Here is a 19,275-nt window from a genome sequence, read left to right as displayed (position 1 = left end):
CCGCCTCCCATGACTCTGAATGGCATCAGGCTCTCCCCACCCCCAACCCCTGGGGCCTGGGAGCACTCGGTGTCCTCAGATGTGGACCTGGGCAGTCCCAGGACAGGTCAGGGGGGCCTGTGTGCCAGGACGACTACGGTATGTAAAGGGCAAAGAGCACAGGCACACACATGCACACGTGTGCACACGCAGCACACACCTCTGGTATCGCTGGCTGCCAGAGGCAGAGGAGGCATCACTGGGTTGTTTTGTACCTTCTCAGTCTCGCCTGCAGCGTTTAGTTACCTATTCAACAGCTAACTTAAGTTTCAGGCCCAGGAACCTCCCACAGGTTGGAAAGTCCCCTCCTCCTGAGAAGGGCAGGTAAGAACACCAGTCCCCAGCCCAGCTTCGGGAAATTCCACCTGGGCTCCCCACTGGCAGGGGCCACAGCGGAGTCAGCCCTCCGAGTCTCCGCCATGAGAGGGTCCACACGGGAAGGCATCAGGGCCGCCCGGCAGCCCAGTGTGTGCACAGGTCGCGTCTCGCACTGACAGTGAAACATTTTTTTTTTTATTTTTGCCAAATAAACTGTAGCTACTGGGGTTGTGGTAACTCGGGGTCCAGTGGACAGCACTCCACTCTGGGCGTGCCCCCCACTGGGGGCCACCTGCCATCTGGAGGTGCTGGTCTCTGCTGCTTGAGGCCCCACATGGCTGCCCCAGTCTCAGGCATCTGCTCACAGGTGACCCAGGGGGCACAGACAACTGCACGTCACCACACGCCCAGCCCCATGTGCTGGGTCCCACCAGGCCAGGGGCTCAGCCCACAGCTGTCCGAGCTCATACCTGCTCACCGCCAACCCAGCTACAAGGGCCCGGCCCACCATGGCCTGACCTCTCCCCACACATTGCCGTCTCAGTTCCGGAAACAATCTGCTCGTTTATGTGGAAAGCATCCCAGGTGTCACGGCACCCATTCCTGTGTGGCGACCCCACCCCACACTGCTCAGAAGTGGGTCCCTGTGGGAAGGGCTGGTTATGTGGGCAGCTCAGGGTGGCCCCTCCGCCACCCAGCCAGAGCCCCCCACCCCATCAGGAACTTCAAAGGCCCAAGTAGACCCACTGGCCACGTGAGCTGTCCACTGATTTACCCCATGCCACAGCTCAGGGTTCAGAGCGACCAACAGGTGGAGAGGGCCTGGGAGGCAGGCAGCTGGGCGAGCCCAGTGTCACGGGCCTTCAGTCATTTAAACCCTCACAGCGTGATCCCCTCAGTCCCCACACACCGGCCAAAGCAATGGGAACAGCTGACCCCCAGGAAGGGCCCAGGACAGCAGGGTGATGGGGCTGCAGCTGGTGCAGGACAACCTCGCCCTACAGCAGACAACACTGTCCCTCCTGGCCCCGGCCCTAACAAGTGGCCCAGGGCGTGTCCTCAGGTGTTCCTCCTTCTCCACCTGAAACTCCCATTGCCGCCTGGCCTGGGTTCCAGGCTCCTAACTTTAAATCTGGGGCCTAGTCCTCCCTCCTGCTCCGCCCTGTGGGAGGCCCCTTCCCCCAGGACCCTGCCTGACCCCCACGCTGCCACTATCCTGGCAGATGCTGAGCTCCAAACCCCGTGCTGTAACCGAATCACCCACCTCAAAAAGCTTCAAGGGGAAGCCACATGGCCACAAACGTTCCAAATTACCTTTTTTTTCACCAAAAAAAAAACAACAAAAAAAAACCTGAAGCTGGGAGAAAGAGGCAACTATATTTTAAAGTGAGTTAACATAGATCTTGTCACAAGTATGTGCGTTTTCTGAGACTGAACACTGACGGGTGGCTCTGAAAGACCCCCCACCTGGAGCAGGCGCCCCGCTGCCCCTGGCTCCCAGCCAAGCACGGCCACCACTCTCAACCCTCAGCTTCAAGGGCAGGGCGGGAGCTGTGCTGTTTCCCACGGTGGAGGCAAGCCTGCGGCCCGATGTGGTCAGTGCCTTCCGCAGAGCGGCTCTGGGTTCTCAGAAGCCAGACGCAGTGCTGACGCGGGATTCCTGCACATGCTGGGCCCCGCGAGGAAACACGCCCGCCGCAGAGCGGCGCGGCCCCGCAGAGGGGCGCGCGCAGGCACCGCTTCCATCCGCACGGAGGGCGGCGGGTGGCGGGCTCAGAACTCCTCGTGCACGTTGCGGGCGTAGTCCATGAGTTTGCTGCCCGTGAAGAACTCGCTGTACTTGAGCACCTCCTCGGGCTCCAGGTGCTGGTTCTGGTTCTCGTCGGCGATGGCGATCATCTGCTTGGCCTCGTTGAGGGCGTTGTACTCGTTCATGGGGTCCATGTAGTCCTGCAAGGCGCCGCCCGCTCAGCACCCGCCGCTGCCCGCCCCGCCCCCGCGGCATTGCTGGGCCCTCAGCCACACGTGTCCTCACTACCTGGATTCAGTCCCCACGTGGTAACGCGGCCTCAGGGACGCAACTGGGCTTTACCGCCATAGCCCGCCAAGGGCAGCGCTGCCTTGCCGCCCCCCTCCCCACCCTCCCCACCCGTGGCTGGCACCACCAAAGCTGCAGGACAGGGATGTGGGCACGTTCTGGAATGTACTGGAAGGCGGGTGCCGGGCTGGCAGTGCGTGACTCAGGGCCATGTGGGCATCACCTCAGTGGGCACAGGGGTAGGGCAGGGAGAAGGAGGGCCTGCAGGGCCCGCAGCTGGCGTCCAGCAAGTCACAGACTCGGACATGGACACAGCCGGACTCGGCCTCCGGGACCATGGCACACAGGGATCCCTGACCCAGACATTCCCATCAGCTATCAGCAGGGATCAGGCAATTCTCATGTAAAATGAAATGACTCATCCAAAACAGGAAAACACATGTTCCACAGTCACCTACACACGACAGTGGAAACGCCAGAGGAAGATGTGGATTCCACCCCACACCCTCACCCTTTGGCGAGTGTCTAGCTCAGACTGCCCAACGGGCAGTGGCTTCTCAGAGCCAGGCACCCCAACCTCGCTGGGTTCCTGGCTTTCCTGCCTCAAATCTGTCCAAGCGCAGGCTGGCTGGCTGGGCCCTCCCAGGGAGCCCGTGGCCACGATGCCGGCATTTACATCGTCTTAGGCCAGCTCCCGGTCCTGGTGACCACATGACCAGCCACAGCCAGACCAACTCTGCCTTCCTGGCTTGGGATTACCTTTCAGGCGACTCCCCTTCCCATGGCAGCGTCTTGTCATAGGCCCAAATGGAGGCTTCAGGGCGCCGGGCCATCCACAGGGGCACCCCCACACCCCCCCAGCCCTCCCATGTCCGTCCGCGCACCCCGTACTCCCACAGCCCTCCGCACCTCCCCACACGCACCTCCAGCTCGGCCATGGTCACGATGCCATCATGGTTGGCATCAATCAGCTCCTCAAACTCCTTCTTGCGGTCTCTCACCCAGTTGTCATCGACATCCTGGCCCTGCTGGTTCTCCACGGTGCCCACGGGCAAAGAGATGAACTCGGGCAGTGAGAGCTGCTTGTCGCCATCCTGGTCTGGGGGACAAGCAGGGTGGGCGCTCACACCTTGAGTGGGCATGGGACCCCCAGGGACCCTGGGGAGAAGAGTCAACCAAGCAGGTTTTGTAACCAGGGTTTCATTTGGTGAAATTTTAGTCTGAACCTGAACAGCTGCACCTCACAGGACCTGCCGGGAATCTGGCTGAGGCCAGGCTGCGCCAGGCAAGGACTGACAATCCCTTGTCAAGTGTCCACACAGCCTCCTGAGGCCCCCAGCCCAGAACCAGCCCATGCTGACCTCCCGCCAAGAGGGTCAGTTGGATGCGGAGAGCAAACCCCACCACCCCGTCCGGGACTGGACTCACCCAGGTCCCGGACGATCTCCTTCACCATGAACTTGAGCATGCCACGGCTGTGCTCCGGGTGCAGGAACGACAGGAACTCATCCTCAGTCAGCAGCAGGTCCGAGGGGGGGTTGTCCGCCTGGTACCAGCGGTCTTTAAGGTTCTCCAGGACTTCCTGTGCTGAGAGAGGCACACCTGTGGGCATCCAGAAAGTTCCAAGACATGCTACCTGAATGCAGGGGTACTCGGGCACTGCAGAGTGAGAGGCCATGGGCCCTGCCCCTCCGAGGAGAGCTCTGCTCCCAGGAGGGTGGATGATGCAGACGCCCCTCCCATGGGGTCAGTGACCATCCCGGGCAACAAAGCAGTCACCTGCAGGAAGCTGCCGGCCGCATCCCAGGTCCCAACACCAGCAGGGGACAGGGACGCCCAGGCCTCACTGGGTCACAGCAGGGTCCCACCCAGAGACACGGCTGCATTCCACAGGCCTGTCGCCTTGAATTACTGCCTGCTGGTGGACAGCAGTCCTGCTGGCAAACTGGGAGCGGCTGGTTGTTCCCCGCCTGCCCCACCCCCACTTGCAGGGACCTGGAGCCTGTGAATGGACCTGATTTGGAAGAAAGGTCTTTGCAGCTGTAATTAGTTAAAAACCTAAGATGAAATGACCTGGGGCAGGTGGGCTTTCAGCCAATGGCAGGTGCCCTTGTATAAGAGGACACATAAGGTCAGAGGCTGGAGTGACGTAGCCACGAGCAGGGACACCGGCAGCACCAGAAGCTGGAGGGACACCTGGGATGGACCCCACTCCGAGTCCCGAGAGAAATGGTCCCTGACTGAGGAGAGCCCCTCACCGTCTGCGGTGCATTGTGATGGCAACCCCAGGAAGCCAAGTGACGCCGAGCCCACCTCTCAGGGCCCCCCAGAGCCCTGAAAGCTGCTCCTCACTCTGACTCCAGACTGAAAAGGGAACAAAGGTCTGGTCAAACCTGCAGGGGTGCGGGAATAAGAGCCAAGGGCCACGCCAAGAAGGCGCCTGGGGAGCCTCCAGCTGGAGTGCGGAACCTGCACTCACCTCCTGAGTCCCAAAGTGAGGAGGCTCTAGGTCCAGGCATTACACATCTCGACCCCCCCAGACACAGCCCAGGGAAAGGGCGCCAGAGACAGACCGGCTCTGAAAGCAGGCAGGGGCCCGCTGCCCAAGACCCAGAGGCCAGCGCCTAAGTGCCAAGGTTGGCAAAAGGACAGAGGCCCCAGGACCCCCTAGATGCCTTCAGGGGACACCCTCTACAGCAGGACAGATGGTGGAAACACAAACGGAAACAAGCACAACAAGGCAAACACCACTGTAGAAAGAAAACAGTAACGTCTGATGCATGAGGCTTGAAGAGGACCCAGCTGGAGCTCTGCCTGGCGTCGTAGGAACTGGAGAGGGTCAGCCAGAGTCACAGCATGTGCAGGAGCCTTCACACCGTCCAGGAAGGGCTGACACTGCTAAGTTCAACATGACAGTCTGAATGGGCCACCCCATGGGACGCTGGGAAGCTGTCAGGTCACCACACGGGACCACATTTAAAGGTGACACTAAGAAAAGGGAAGGTTAGGCCCTAAATCCCACATCAACAAAGGAGGGGGGAAAAATGGGAGGGAAAAAAAAGAAACAGAAATGTAAATGGGCTTAACTCACCTATTACTGAAAACATTCAGATGGGCTCACCAAATAGAACTACACTCTACGGTCCATTAAAAACAAACGTTTTGGAGAAACCAAGAATAAAGGTGGGTTCCCTGGTGACTCCACCACCAATTCTCAGAAGTCTCCCAGAGGACCTGGGCAGAGGGGACGCTTTCTAACTGATTGTGTGAGGCCAGCTTCGCCCTGACACCAAAACCAGACGAAGTCATCACAAGAAAACTGGACACCGATCTCTCTTGTGAGGACGAGATGCAGAGATTGACACAATATTAGCACGTTGAAGCCAACAGTGTGTAACAGTCACACACCACGACCAAGTGGGGCTGGTCCCAGGCACACGGCGGGGCCGGCTCTGGAAACAGTCAGTGAGATCCCCCAACAATCATGTCAACAGGCTGCACAAGAATCCACAGTCTGATCACTAGATGCAGAAAAAGCACCTGACACCACCCAACACCCACTCATGACCAAAACTCTCAGCAAACCGGGGAAAGAGGGGAACATCCTCAGCTTGATAAAGAACAAACCATCATGCCTGATGGGGAGAGATGCGAATCTTCACCCTCAGGTCTGCACAAGGCAGGGTGCCCCCTCCCCCTGCTCTGCGCCACACTGGAAGTGCTAGCTAAGGCGCTAAGACAGGAAGCGGAAACAGAGGTAGGGGTGGCGAGGGATGAAATGAGCTGTCTTTGACGCAGGCGTCATGGTTGCCTGCGTAGAAAATCCAAAAGAATTGACAAAAAACTGCAGGAACTGCTGAACACTCAGAGCAAGGCTGCAGGGCAGGAGGTTAATATCCAAATGTCAGTCACTTTCCGACACACGAGCAAGGACAAGTGAGGCCTGGATTCCAAACCCAAAGAGCAGACGCAAACTGAAAGAAGGCACAGCTGCCATCGTGAAGTCGGATAGGGCAGCGCCCGCAGGCCCCTAGGAAACAGCACTGAGCCCTGTGGGCCAGAAAACAATGCGCTTCACAGAGCAGACGGAGGGCGACAGAGGACGCCGCCAGAGGCGTAACACCCTCCACCAACGGCCACGTGGCACAGCACAAACAGGGACTGCGTCACCGGCACAGAGGCCGCACAGAATCTCCTACACGAGAGATGACACGCTGGGCGCTATGGGACAGCGGCGGGGATGACGCCCAGCCAGTGAAGAAAGGAGACAAGGGCCCTACAGTGTTTTCCACACATGAGTTCCCAGCGAGCGGTGGATGGCCAGTGACCCATGAAGGGCACGTGTGTGCCGTGACAGTGGAGAACCTGGCCGACACTCGTGGCACCACGGCACCTACCGGCGCCAGGTGAGCCTTCAGAGGCTGCGGGGAGGGTGTCTGTCCTCCAGCCTAGCCCCCAGCCGGGTGCCCCACCAACCCCACCGACCCGCTGGGTTTGGCTGTCTTCCAGGCCCATAGCTCCTGGCACCTCCGGCCGCCTCCTCCCCAGACTCAAGTCCACTTGAGGGCACCTCCTACCCACCCACCTACCCGAGTGAGGCGGCATCGGACTGGAGGACCCGGGGGGGCTCTGCCTGTGAGGCCACGCCCACGCCTCCCACTTCTGCCGCACAGCACACGAGCCACCTGGCACAGCCCTGCTGGCCCCAGCAACCTGCGCACTCACTCTCCTCGTCGACCTTCAGCTCCTCGTTATTCCGCATCTTCTCAGCAAGTCCCCTCTCACTGTGGCCTTTGCTTGCCAAAAACATCACCTTGTACTCATCCCAGGACACGCGGCCTGAAAAAGCAGATCAGCGTTTGAGGGTGCTTATTAGTGAACGTCTGTGAAAAGGTATTTCACCTCCTTCCGTAACGTGTCCGTGAAACCCCTGTGCTCCGGGGAGCTGCAGAGCAGGCCACAGGGCAGCTCCAAACGGGCCGCCAGGGCCACGGGCCCGCGAGGCGGCAGCACCAGCGAGGGCCGGGGGCCCTCAGTCAGGCCAGGGGCCGTACCGTCGCCATCGGGGTCCACGGCGCGGAAGTGTGCCCTGCTCTCCTCCACAGCCTCCTGGAAGTGCTCGGCCGTCTTCTGCATGATCCAGTGCTGCATCTCCTTGGGGCTGATCCTCCGGTCGGCGTTCACATCCACCCTGCAGGCGGGCGGGCGGGCGAGTGAGGCGGGCCCCGGCCAGACGCCCAGGCAGTCGTGCAGCTGCCCACAAACCATCGTGCCTGATGGGGACATGCTCCCTGGAGGGGCTGGCGGGTGGTCAGGGCACGTGGGCGGTTGGCCCGCTCGCTACACAGTGTCTCCACGGGAAGGTGAACGGGCCCTCCGCACCTGGTGCACAAGGGACGGAAGCACCAACCCAACTCCGGGGACACGGGCCCAGGGCATCCCCGTAACAGGCCTAGAGGTAGGACACCAGAGTGAGGCCATGTCTGCCTGTGTACGCACAGATGGCAGATAGAGAACGGCGGAGGTGCATGTGTGTGTCGCACATCTACACGGGTTAGCAAGGCTCATGTGTGTGTGCACCGGCTGCTGCACAAATGTATACAGGCTGGCACACGTGTGCCACGCACAAGGCCCCCAGCTCTGTCCACTGAGAGGACTACAGCGGTGACACTGGCAGCAGTGCACACACCCAGTCCCGGGTCCTAGGCTCTAAATGTCCTTCTCCAGTAGAAGAAACAGGGCTTCTGGGAGAAATGGGAGCGGCACAGAGGAAGCTGGAGCACTCGACAAATGGGGGGCGGGGGGAGGCACATCACAAGGACACAGCAGCCAAACGCACAGTCTTCCTGACGGCCAAGGCTGGAGCAAGGGGACGCCGTGCTGGTCACGACCCGAGTCTCCCACACTCCCAGATCCACACGGATGAACGGCGGCAATCAGCAGTCACCATGTGGGGAGAGACACCCCCCAACAGAATCCCCCTGGGACAGTGGGCCCCCGGGGGGCTGCCTCAGTGACTGCCTGCCCAAGAAGAAGGAGGGACAGGCCAGGAGCAGCTGTACAGAGGAGACCCCGGGGACAGCACGTGAACCAGGTGGTCCAGGTGCCCATCCTGTGACGTCAAGCGAACTTGGGAACCCTCACAGGATGTGACGAGAGGGCGGCCTCACTTCTGGGTGCTCTTCCCAAAAGCTACCACCTCAGTGTAACCCGAGCACAGACAAGTCCCCAATGACGGCACTGCACGCAATGCCTGAGCAGTCCCCTGCAAAGAGTCAAGGCCACGAAAGACAGGGGCACCTGAGACACCGTCACACCCCGGGGGATGAGGGACACGTGACAGTAACACGGCGTGCGACCCTGGATGGGGTCCCAGGGCAGAAAGAGGGCACGGGAAAGGTGGGAAACCTGAAGTCTGGGTGTGGGTGGCAGTAACGTCACACTGCTATTGCACGTGTGCCATGGGATGCGGCTGTCGCTGTTAGGGAGAGCGGCTGTCTTTGCAGCTTTTCTATGAACACAGCTCCATTCCAAAAAAGGAAGCTTCCTTAGGAAACACCATGACAACACCACTTTCATTTGTCCTAAACCAGGTCCTGAGGCCGCCAGGGCCTCTCTGCCGGGTGGGGGACAAGTGAGGCGGTGCAGCCAGGACCCCACGTGCACCAGGCCGACAGCAGCGCCTGTGGAGGCTGTGCAGCAAGAAGGCACCACTGCGCGGAGAGGAGAGCATGAGTCAGGGGCTCCCTGACCGCAAGCCTGTCAGACATGGATGTACAGCAAGGCTGTGACGACACACAGCCGAGCGCAGAGACAGCCGAGAAGCCGCAGGCTGGCCGTGGGCACCTCCCCTCGGGCCGTCACAGCCTTCGTGGTCTGGTTTTGTACATTTCCAGGTGAGCTGACCTGGGCCTCTGACCCCCAATCCCTGCCCCCAGAGCAGCTGCAACGGCGGCCCCATCACTGCCCGCTCTGAGCACTCTCGGCCTGGATGGCGACGGCTCTGTGCAGCGTGCACTCGGCCAGCAGGCTCCCGGGTCAGCAAGGCCTGTGAGCGCGTGCAGAGGTGGGGTCGGTGGGGCATGGAGCCCGGCCCCCAGGTGTACAGACATCTGCAGGCCGGGTCCTCAGGGCCCCCTCGGTGTGAATCCAGGTGAGGCCCCCACAGGTCCGGGCCTCGCTGCTGCACCCATTCCATCTGTCGCATTTCTGGCTCCACGTGTGGAGTGAACCCCATGGCATCATGACCCCACCCCATTCCAACCCGGGCAGGACTGACCCTGAATGTCAGATCATGGGCCTGTCAAAAAAGCAGAAAAGCACCCGGGACCCTGTCGGGGAGAGTTTACTCCAAGCCTGTCTGCATGCCCGACGCAGGCAAGGACGTGGGGCTGCCGATGGCCTCTGCTCCTGACTCGGCCCCTTGCTCCTTCCTCCTTCGGAGCTCGAGTCCCGCCCCTGCTCCTGGCGCCCCAGTCGGCTCCGTGCGTCTGGCGTGACATGAAGCCTTCCCAACACCTTTGGTCACTGCTTCCTGCCAGGTCTCATCTAACTGATATTATGACACAGGCATGAGGCCAGCACGCCACCACAGCCCCACGCAGTGCAGGCGGTGCTGCCCCAGGCCATCCTACAGCCATCCAGCCAGAAGGTTCTGGGGATGGCCCGGCAGCCCCACTATCTGGCCCTCTGACCCCTCCTGACCCAGGGTGCTGCTCATGCTGCATCTCCCTCAGCCTGACCCCCACACACCTCCAGCCAAGAGCACGTGTCACAGCACCTTCCTCCAAGAATGTCAGTGAGTGAGCCCCTTGTCAGCCCCCCCCCACACTGTGCGATGCCAACAAGGCAGCAGACGGCGGGCGCCCGCACCCCCCCACAGCCCACCGGCGCCTACTTGGAGAAGATGACCATGAGCTTCCGCCTGCTCTTCCGAGGCTCTGCGTCCTCCTCGAAGCCGTCCGTGTCCTTCCCCAGGAAGACCTCCTGGTGGAAGCCCTTGTTGAGGTGCCCATCCATCTCCAGCTTCACCCCGTTCAGGTGGTCTGGGGGCAGGATCTCGTTCTCCTCCCTGAGGCCTGCTCTCTCCCGGGCAGATGAGTGGTTGGCAGGCCGGGCAGATGCGTCCATCAGAAGAATGACCCCCAGGAGCCAGAGGCAGCACGGAGCCTGCCTGGACGCCATGGCCAGCTGGGTCCAGATCGCGGGATGGCCTGCAAGTGTGGCCGGGAGCTGGGGAAAGGGGAGAGGCTGGTGAGGCGGGGGTGCCTTCAGAGACCGCCTGCTGCCACGACACTGCAGGAGGTCGTGTCCCCAGCCTAGCTGCAGGCCAACAGCCCGAGGCTGCCAGACAAGCAGTCAATGGTCACGAGAGGACACTGAGCCACTGCTGGACGGAGCCCAGCCAACACTTCCCTACAGACACATTTACTCTGTGACATAGAACAGAGTCCTCGGTTTCCAGGACCCACGCGAGCCACGGCATTAGTGCCCTTTTCAGTGTTACTGCGTCTCCAGCTCCCATCCCTCCTACTCGGACAAACCCGCCCCTTCTCAATGTCTACAGCAGCCTGCCCAGCACCGTCTGTCTCCATTCCTCCCGGCACTGAGGCTGAGCCAAGTCCTGGCAGCCCACTCCCCAGATCCCAACTCAGCTCTTGTGGGTTCAGTAACCTTGGCTAAGCCACCTGACCTCCCGGGTCTCAGTTTCCCCCTATGAAAGAGAAAGCCCCCATTCCCCACCCCAACGCTTTGTGAGGCCTGAGCCTGGTGCCAGCAAATACCCAGACCTATCCGGCAGGACACCAGCCCTTCCCCCCTTCATATCTGGATGACACCTGTGCATGTTCATACACACACGCAGAGACACAGCACATGCAAACACATGCACACACACGCGCGCACACATACACGTGTGCACATGGGTGCACCCACAAGTACAAGCACATGCACACAAATCTATAAACACACAAATACGTGGACACACAGAAGCACAAGCAGTACACACAGGTACATACATGCACACACATACACACGCACATACATGTGCACCACACACATAAGGTACATGTGCACACACAACCACACATGTGCAAGTGCACACACACATCCTTGCTCACGTTCACGCAGGAACACCAAGAAGGCCAGAGCACCCAGGAAGTCTGTCGTCAGGGACTGGCAGCAAAGGAACAAGGCCACTGTCGTGCTGGGCAGCCTGCAGGGTCTCAGCTCCCACTCCCCGCATAAGAACGCAGGACATGGTGAGGCCAAAAAGGAACACCCACGGAGCCTTAGATAGTGGAGTCACAGCACTATATTCTCGATGGCGGCTGGGTTGGAGACACAGGAAGCAGGAGCCACACTATCCGCAACCTGCCGTCCACTTCTCTCTGCCAACCCAACGTCACTTGCTAGCTGCAATCCACCGTGCTAGCTGCAATCTGCACTTGCCAGCCCAGCCACCATCTTCTCGCCAGCCCCCATTTGCTGCTAGCATAGCAACAGCAGTTATATTAGTGGCCAATGGCTCACTGGTTACAGCTGATGGCCAACTAGCCACAGCTGACGGCCATCCAATCACAGTTGATGGCCATTTACTACCTGAGCCAGCACCTTTCCACGTGAGGCCGAGAGCCTGGAAACTGCACTCCTGGCTCTGTCCCCCCAACCACCCTTCCGTCAACATCACCAGGGAAGGGAGCCCACGGCTCAGAGGAGCTCACATGCGGCACTCAGCCATCCCAGCCTTCGTCCACAGCAGCCCTTCCACCTGGGCTCCTTCTCCAGGGCTCGTCTCCCTCCCCTCTGAGCTGGGAATAGCGCCCGGCTGCCTCCCAACTCCCCACACACACACCTTCACATTTCACATACCCCAACGGGAACTCCAGCTCCTTCCTGCCCCTTGACCTGTTCCTCTCAGTCTGTCCACCAGCAAACACCAGCTGGTCCTTCCAGGTGCAGCTGAGGCCCCCACCTCCTCTGGCGGTCTTTACAGGGAGGAGCAGCAGACAGGAGCCCACCGGCACCTGGCTCCCGGGGATGGTGGCCCTGGGCACACCCACCCCAGGCCTGGGTGCCCTCTGCGGCCAAGCTGGAGCATGAGGGCTTCAGCAACCATGGTGCAGTCCATCAGGCAAAGACTGTCACCACTCCACAGCCTAAGGGCGCAGGGGACAGGCCAGCTGCTCCCCTCTTTGATTTTTTTGACTTGCCTCTTTGATGCCTCCTTCCCACCCCACCTGCTCCTGACTGAGCCCGACAGGCTGACTCCTGGGTCCAAGCGCCATTGGGCCCTTCAACAAGGTCTTGTTCCCTCGATGGTTACGTCCCTGTGCAGGAGCCACTCTTACAGGAGGACCGTACATCCCTCCTTGCAGGTCTGTGGGTGCCCGTGTCCTCCTCACACCCACTAGAGCCCACCACCTGCTCTGCTGTGCTATTGGGACTGTCCCCTGAGCCACATTTACTGCAACTCCTCGTTGTCACCCACCAAGGGCACAGACTGTATGTTTCTCAGCCTCAGGGTCCCAGCACCTAACACACACACGACCCGCACACAGTAGGCACTCGGGGAGCCTGAGTGAGTAAATACAGAGGCTGTGCTGCACCACAATCCGTGTTCCTGGCAATGCCAGCCTCCCGCAAAAGCACACACTCAACACTGAAGGACAAGTGACTCAAAACCTATCGCGGAGTGGGAAGCACCCAGAGAGGGGTGCCCCCCGCGAGCAGCTCTGCGGAGAGGGGTGGGGGAGAAGTGAGCGCGATGCCAGTGGGGCTAGGGTTCCGCGGGGTTCCGGGGTCCAGGGGGGTCCAGGGGGGTCGGGCAGGCACAGGGGAAGGGCCCGGACTGACAGACGGACGCCCTGCGTCCTCAGCCCGGCTCCCCCCTCAAGGCGGGCGGTGCTCCTCTCCCACCGGGTGGAAGCCCGGTGCGGACCCCCAGCTCTTGGCCAGGAAGGGCTGTGCGGGCCCTGCCCCCCGACGGCAGCCGCGAGGACACACGTCGTGTTCGCACGGACGGTACTTGCTCCGTGAAACGACAAAGCCAACCGTCGAGGCGACGCATCTTGACGGAATGGGACTTCCACGTGCTCTGCACAGAGTCACCCCAAACGGCCGCTCAGGCGCCGGGCAGCGGCGTCGCCCTCCGTTCACGGGCGTCGTCTGGGGCCAAAGCGGCCGCCAAGGCCGGGCCCCCGCGCACCTCCTCGCCCTCCGCCTGCGGTGGGAGCGCAGCCCCACGAGCGTGGGGCCCGGGGCCGCGGCCGCGCGGCCTGGCCGCCACCCGGGATTCCGGCTGCCGTGCGAACCCTGGCCCCGGGCCGTCCCTGCGCGCCCGTCCCCGGGAGACGAGCTCCGGTCGCCCGAAACGCAGACGCTCGTCCTGGAAGCTGGTGCGGCTGCGGTCGCGCTGCCGGTGCGGGTACCGCCGGGGCCGGGGCCGGGGCCGGAGCCGCGGCGAGCCTTCCCCACATCCCACCAGTCGGGGCCCGGCGCACCTTCCGCAGACGAGGACGGTGACGTCTCCCCGCGGTGAACGCGGGCTCCACCGTCTCCCGTGACCGCGCGCCCCTCGGGCCGTTTACCCGACGTCCGCGGGCCACACCAGCGGGGTCCATGGCCCGAGCGAGCGCTGCAGGCTGCCCTGGAGCCCCGTCCGCTTCCGCGACCCCGCCGCACGCCCCGCACGGGCCCTCACTCACCGCACGGTATCCGCCGAGCGCGGTCGTGCGCTGTGACGCTTCCGACCGACCTCGGCTAGGACGCGGCCATCTTTCTTCCGGGAAGAGGCGGGCCTCGGGGGGGTGGGGCGGGCGGGCGCGACCTCCGCGCGGAGACGCCGGCGCCGCCATCTTCCCTGCGGGCGGAAGCGGCCGCGCGCCGTCCCGGGGCGACCAATGAGAAGGGCGCGCGGGGCCACGTGACGGGCTGCCCTGGCCGGCCCGCAGCTTCGCGGCCGGTGGACGTCTGGGCGTCCGTGCGCTCGCGGGTCGGCCTGCGCGCCATGAAGCTGCCGCGGCGTGCGTGGCGGCACCGGACGGCGCTGGGACTGGGCGGTCTGGCGCTGTGCGGCGCCGCGCTGCTCTACCTGGCGCGCTGCACGGCCGACGGCCACCGCCCGCTGCCCGGCCGCGGCCCCGGGCCCCCGCCCGCTGGGCCCCCGCGCGCTGCCGCCTTCCTGGCCGTGCTGGTGGCCAGCGCGCCGCGGGCGGCCGAGCGGCGCAGCGTGGTCCGCGGCACGTGGCTGTCGGCGGCGCGACGCGGAGGCCCGGGCGACGTGTGGGCGCGCTTCGCGGTGGGCACGGGGGGCCTGGGCGCCGAGGAGCGGCGCGCCCTGGAGCGCGAGCAGGCGCGGCACGGGGACCTGCTCCTGCTGCCCGCGCTGCGCGACGCTTACGAGAACCTCACTGCCAAGGTGCTGGCCATGCTGGCCTGGCTCGACGAGCACGTGGACTTCGACTTCGTGCTCAAGGCGGACGACGACTCTTTCGCACGGCTGGACGCTCTGCTGGCGGATCTGCGCGCCCGCGACCCCGCGCGCCGCCGCCGCCTCTACTGGGGCTTCTTCTCGGGCCGCGGCCGCGTCAAGCCCGGGGGCCGCTGGCGCGAGGCCGCCTGGCAGCTGTGCGACTACTACCTGCCCTACGCGCTGGGCGGCGGCTACGTGCTGTCGGCGGACCTGGTGCACTACCTGCGCCTCAGCCGCGAGTACCTGCGCGCGTGGCACAGCGAGGACGTGTCGCTGGGCGCCTGGCTGGCGCCCGTGGACGTGCAGCGCGAGCACGACCCGCGCTTCGACACCGAGTACAAGTCCCGCGGCTGCAGCAACCAGTACCTCGTGACGCACAAGCAAAGCCTGGAGGACATGCTGGAGAAGCACCAGACGCTGACGCGTGAAGGCCGCCTGTGCAAGCAGGAGGTGCAGCTGCGCCTCTCCTACATCTACGACTGGTCCGCGCCGCCCTCGCAGTGCTGTCAGAGGAAGGAGGGCGTCCCCTGAGCGCTGCCGCCGCTGCCACACCTGGGGTAACGGGCGCGCCAGGGATGTGGGCTTCCCAGCCCAGCTGCAGCTGCCCCGCGGAGCGTTGGTGCTAAAGGAGACCCCAAGATAGACGCCTCAGGACGTGGCAGTTGCAGCGAGTCTTTCTGGAGCCCCCACTGGTCTTACACTGGGGAAGCTGATAGCTCGGGCCAGTTGTCCAGCCCTCGGGAGGAATCTAGTTTATACAGTGACTGGTGGGGCTTTTGGCCCGATGCCAGGTGGCAGTGGACAAGTAGGTCCCAGCTCCCATCTGGGCCATATTACACACCATGTCGCCCAAGAACATTGCGTTCTTGGACTGGCAGACCATGGGGCTTGCTAAGGTGATGCATCACATCCAGGTAAATGTGTCCTGCCCCTGGATTTCAGCTGCATTTTCCTGGACTGCACAGGTGCCCAGCTAGGGGTGTGACAACGAGCAGAACCTGCCAGAGGTGCAGGGCCTTGCAGCCCCACCCCCAGCCTGTCCTCTTGCTGTCCTGTCCCAAGGCAGGGACCAGGAGCCAGAGGCCAGAGCTGATGGGCACTTGCAGAACCTGACTCCAAAGAGAGTGCAACTTGTTGTGGGTGGGGACTGTGTCATGTCCTACATTCACTGTGTTAGCCATCAGTCTAGGAAGTCATTGCCCCTGGAGCTGCCCTGCTGTGAATGGGCCGCAGGCCCTTGTCAGTTACAACCCACTGCGTGTTGCAACCCAGCGGCTTCTATCAGAACGGCTGCTGCTCTACGCTTGGCTTTCCTTCCTCTGTGTCTCCCGTGTTGGTGTCGTCTATCATCTGCAAGCCTGAGGGCGAACTTCATTTTATGTGAACCAGCTTCCATGGTATTTTGGTGTGTGTGTCTCCCGAGAGTGAATTCGTGGTAAACGTAATTCAGGGCCTGCCTGTCATTTATTTATAAACATTGTAAATTTGTGTAGATGAGTTTCAGCTGGGAGTGTGTGGGGTCTTGGTATTTTTTAACTTATTTGAGACTTTCTCGCAGAACTTGGAATTCCTGGATTAATCTGTTTTTACAGCTTGAGTTGTGCGTCCGTTGCTGCATGTGTGTTTAAACGTGGAAGAATTTTAAAACTGTCCATTTTTCTTTTCAGTTTACACATAAGTCAGTCCCATTGTCTCCCTTCTGCAAAGACTTTCCTTTTAAGGCTTCCTTGCGGCCTCACGGGCAAGTGCTTCTCACGCACGCATCTGTTATCTTAGACTCTGGGCCCAAGTTCCAGGAATCTGAACCCTTGGAAGCGCTGATGAGGTTTCCCAAGTCCTGTCTTAAGAAAACAGGCTTTGCCGGCCGGCGTGTTCTTGTGCTGGGGACGAATATGACGCGCCCGGCAGATGAGTGGCTCTCATGCTCCAGCGTAGCCTCAGGAGACGGGGTTTCCTTTTTCCCGTTAAGTGTGAACGGGGTGCTGTGCTCAATGAAGGGGCTGCAGGGCATCCGTGAGCCCTTCCCAGCCCGGCAGCGTGTGGCCGCCATGCGTTTCTGTCCAGGTCCCCGGCCGGGCTGCCACCGTCTCCGGTCCACCTTGGGCCTTGTGAATGGGAATACAGATCTCTGCCTTACCTCTTCATTACCATTTTACATTCTTAGGCCACGGGTTTAAGAGCAGGTGTCTCTGGCAGCCCATCCGCCATAGCCTGTTCCACCGACAGTACGACGTAACAGACGGTTGTTTCTCTCGGTCTGGAGGCTGGAGTCTGAAACCAGGGAGCCCGCAGGGTAGGTGTTGGTGAGGTGTCTCCCTGGTGTGCTGATGCCACGTTCTCACGGCCAGGAGGGAACCAGAGCAAGCTCTCTGGTGTCTCTTCTAGGGGCACTAACCCCGTGGAGGCACCCCCATGACCTCATCTCCCCCAGTCACCCCCAAAAGCCCCACCTCCTAACACCATCACACTGGTGGTTGGGGCTTCCGCCTGAATTTGGTGGGGACACAATTAGTCCGTAGCAGCAGGTTGTGGTTATTTTTATTTAAAGGGAGAAGGATGTGCAGATCTTGGGGTCTCAGGCCAGATTGGAGGGTCGTGTAGTTAGTGTCCTGAATGTGAGTCTGCCTCCTTCAGAAAGTGGAGTCTGGACCAGAGAGGCCCCAAGGCTCCACCCACTTCTGATTACAAGGTGAGAGTGAGCTTCTGATGAATCGCCTTGAGCCAGGACTGATGGCCCCTGCGTACCCCTTATTCACAGGATGAGGATCCAGGTTTGGGGACACCGGGGTGAGCAGAATGGGGCCCTGCCCCCCAGTGGGACGCTAACAACAGCAGAACCCGATTTCTGACAGCCATTGTCAACTGGGCTGTCCTGTTGGAACCTTGGGTCATCTGTTCAGTGGTGTGTACACGCTTCCCATCTTTCAGGCAATGATGAAACGGAAGGACTTGCTGAGGTCCATGCCGCCAGTGGTACAGCTGAGACTCAAGTCACGGGTTCCTGCCCAGCAGCACCCGCTGCTGCGTAGCGTGGACCTCACAGAAAGCACAGAGCCAGTGTCCAAGACGCCTGCTAGGACATCTGTAAGTTCAGGCAGGTGTCTTTAGGGGGACCTGAGCTGTAACATTCAGCTGACCCACGTATTCAACCAGATTTGACTTGCAAAACTGGAAATTAACAGGTTGTTTCAAACCAGCACAGCCCAGGGGGCTGACCATGCCCATCCACACCGCTGTCGATGTGATGTCAGGATTCAGCTGGAGCTCAAGGCTGGCAACCTCTTCGTAAAGTGACCCATGGACACCCTCATATGTGTGGTCCTAGTGGAGTCCATGTCATCTGGACCTGTGTGTGCTGTGGACCGGGGTCCCAGGACAGAGCAGGCCCTTGGTAGATGGAGAAGTCAGACTATCGAACCAGACTTTTGGGGGGAATTTAGGGTACAGGGCAACTAAGTCTTCTCCCGGCCAAACTCCATCGCTTCTGAACAGTCAGCATTGCTCACCCTTGCCGGCATCAAGGAGAGGTGGCGAGGGAGCTCGGCAGCTGGAGGGGGGCCCCAGGATGGTGCGCCAGCCGGCAGTCACACCTGGTAACGGCCCAGTGCTGTGCACTGTCACTCCAATGATGTCCATTGTCCCGCGAAGGGGGGAGGGAGCTGTAGCACAGGAGACCGAGTGCCGCGGCCCAGGGCCCAGAGCCAGAAAGCCGGGAAACTTCCAATGCCTGCAAGAGCCAAGATGGACCTGCCACGAACGGACCGAGCAAGAACAGGTCACGTGCTGCCTGCTCCCGTTTCTGCGATATTCTTGGATGATGAAGGTGGAGATGGGGTCTACGGCCATACCACCCTGAACTCGTCTGACCTCGGAAGCTAAGCAGGGTCGGGCCTGGTTAGTACTTGGATGGGAAGGTGGAGATGGGGACAGATTCGTGCTGCCAGGGCTGTGGTGGGAGGCGAGTGTCTCTGAATGTTGACCTGGTTGACATTGCCCTTTGGTTTTGCCAACTCCACCATCAGAATGGTGAGGGGCACCTGGGACTGCCCTGCATCGTTTCTCACAGTGGCCTGGGCGTCCACGATTACCTCGAAATTGAAACAGACTATGTAGCACATTGCCAATTCTAATAAACCAGAGACTGGGAAGGCCGTGTCCCCAGGATGGCCAGGCACTAGGAGCGCGTGGTCCTGCAATTGGGACGTGGGGTCCAGTGAAGGCAGCACCCATAGCTGGGCCCACAGGGCGGGTGCTGCTCCCCGCTGGCTGCCTGTCACCCGAGACTTTTCCTAGCCCCTCTAGACCTCCAAAGCCTGGGTTCACCGGGTGTGGCAGACTTGGCAAGACCCGAAAAGGGTGGTGGGGGCTGGGGGGTGCGCTGTGGGGGTTTGCCCAGGACACACCTGCC

General features: G+C 61.3%; 2 protein-coding genes across 6 annotated transcripts; one reads left to right on the top strand and one right to left on the bottom strand.

Annotated features, from left to right (window-relative positions):
• Nucleotides 1–531: 531 nt before the first annotated feature.
• SDF4 (stromal cell derived factor 4) lies at nucleotides 532–14,226 on the bottom strand. Of its 4 annotated transcripts, none has more exons than XM_081056275.1 (7): nucleotides 14,101–14,226; nucleotides 10,293–10,627; nucleotides 7,450–7,586; nucleotides 7,121–7,234; nucleotides 3,824–3,982; nucleotides 3,319–3,494; nucleotides 532–2,307 (listed from the first exon to the last, which is right to left on the bottom strand). In XM_081056275.1, the coding sequence occupies exons 2-7, from the start codon at nucleotides 10,577–10,579 to the stop codon at nucleotides 2,131–2,133; spliced, it is 1,050 nt and encodes a 349-aa protein (XP_080912401.1). In that variant the 5' UTR covers nucleotides 10,580–10,627; nucleotides 14,101–14,226; the 3' UTR covers nucleotides 532–2,130. The 4 variants fall into 4 exon arrangements, with proteins under 4 accessions (XP_080912401.1, XP_080912400.1, XP_080912399.1 ...); XM_081056274.1 differs by having other exon boundaries at nucleotides 1,711–2,307; nucleotides 13,984–14,153; XM_081056273.1 differs by having other exon boundaries at nucleotides 1,711–2,307; nucleotides 13,897–14,151.
• Nucleotides 14,227–14,402: 176 nt separating this feature from the next.
• Nucleotides 14,403–19,007, top strand: B3GALT6 (beta-1,3-galactosyltransferase 6; the record flags this gene model as incomplete). 2 transcript variants are annotated; one of them, XM_081056703.1, is made up of 2 exons in its annotated part: nucleotides 14,403–17,160; nucleotides 17,796–19,007. In XM_081056703.1, the coding sequence occupies one exon, from the start codon at nucleotides 14,403–14,405 to the stop codon at nucleotides 15,396–15,398; it is 996 nt and encodes a 331-aa protein (XP_080912829.1). In that variant the 3' UTR covers nucleotides 15,399–17,160; nucleotides 17,796–19,007. The 2 variants fall into 2 exon arrangements, with proteins under 2 accessions (XP_080912829.1, XP_080912828.1); XM_081056702.1 differs by having other exon boundaries at nucleotides 14,403–17,924; nucleotides 17,966–19,007.
• Between the last annotated feature and the right edge of the window lie 268 nt (nucleotides 19,008–19,275).

Source organism: Rhinolophus hipposideros (genome assembly GCF_964194185.1).
Source record: "Rhinolophus hipposideros genome assembly, chromosome: 8".
In the NCBI taxonomy this organism is placed as follows: Eukaryota; Metazoa; Chordata; class Mammalia; order Chiroptera; family Rhinolophidae; genus Rhinolophus; species Rhinolophus hipposideros.
This window is presented reverse-complemented; position numbering and strand designations above follow the sequence as displayed.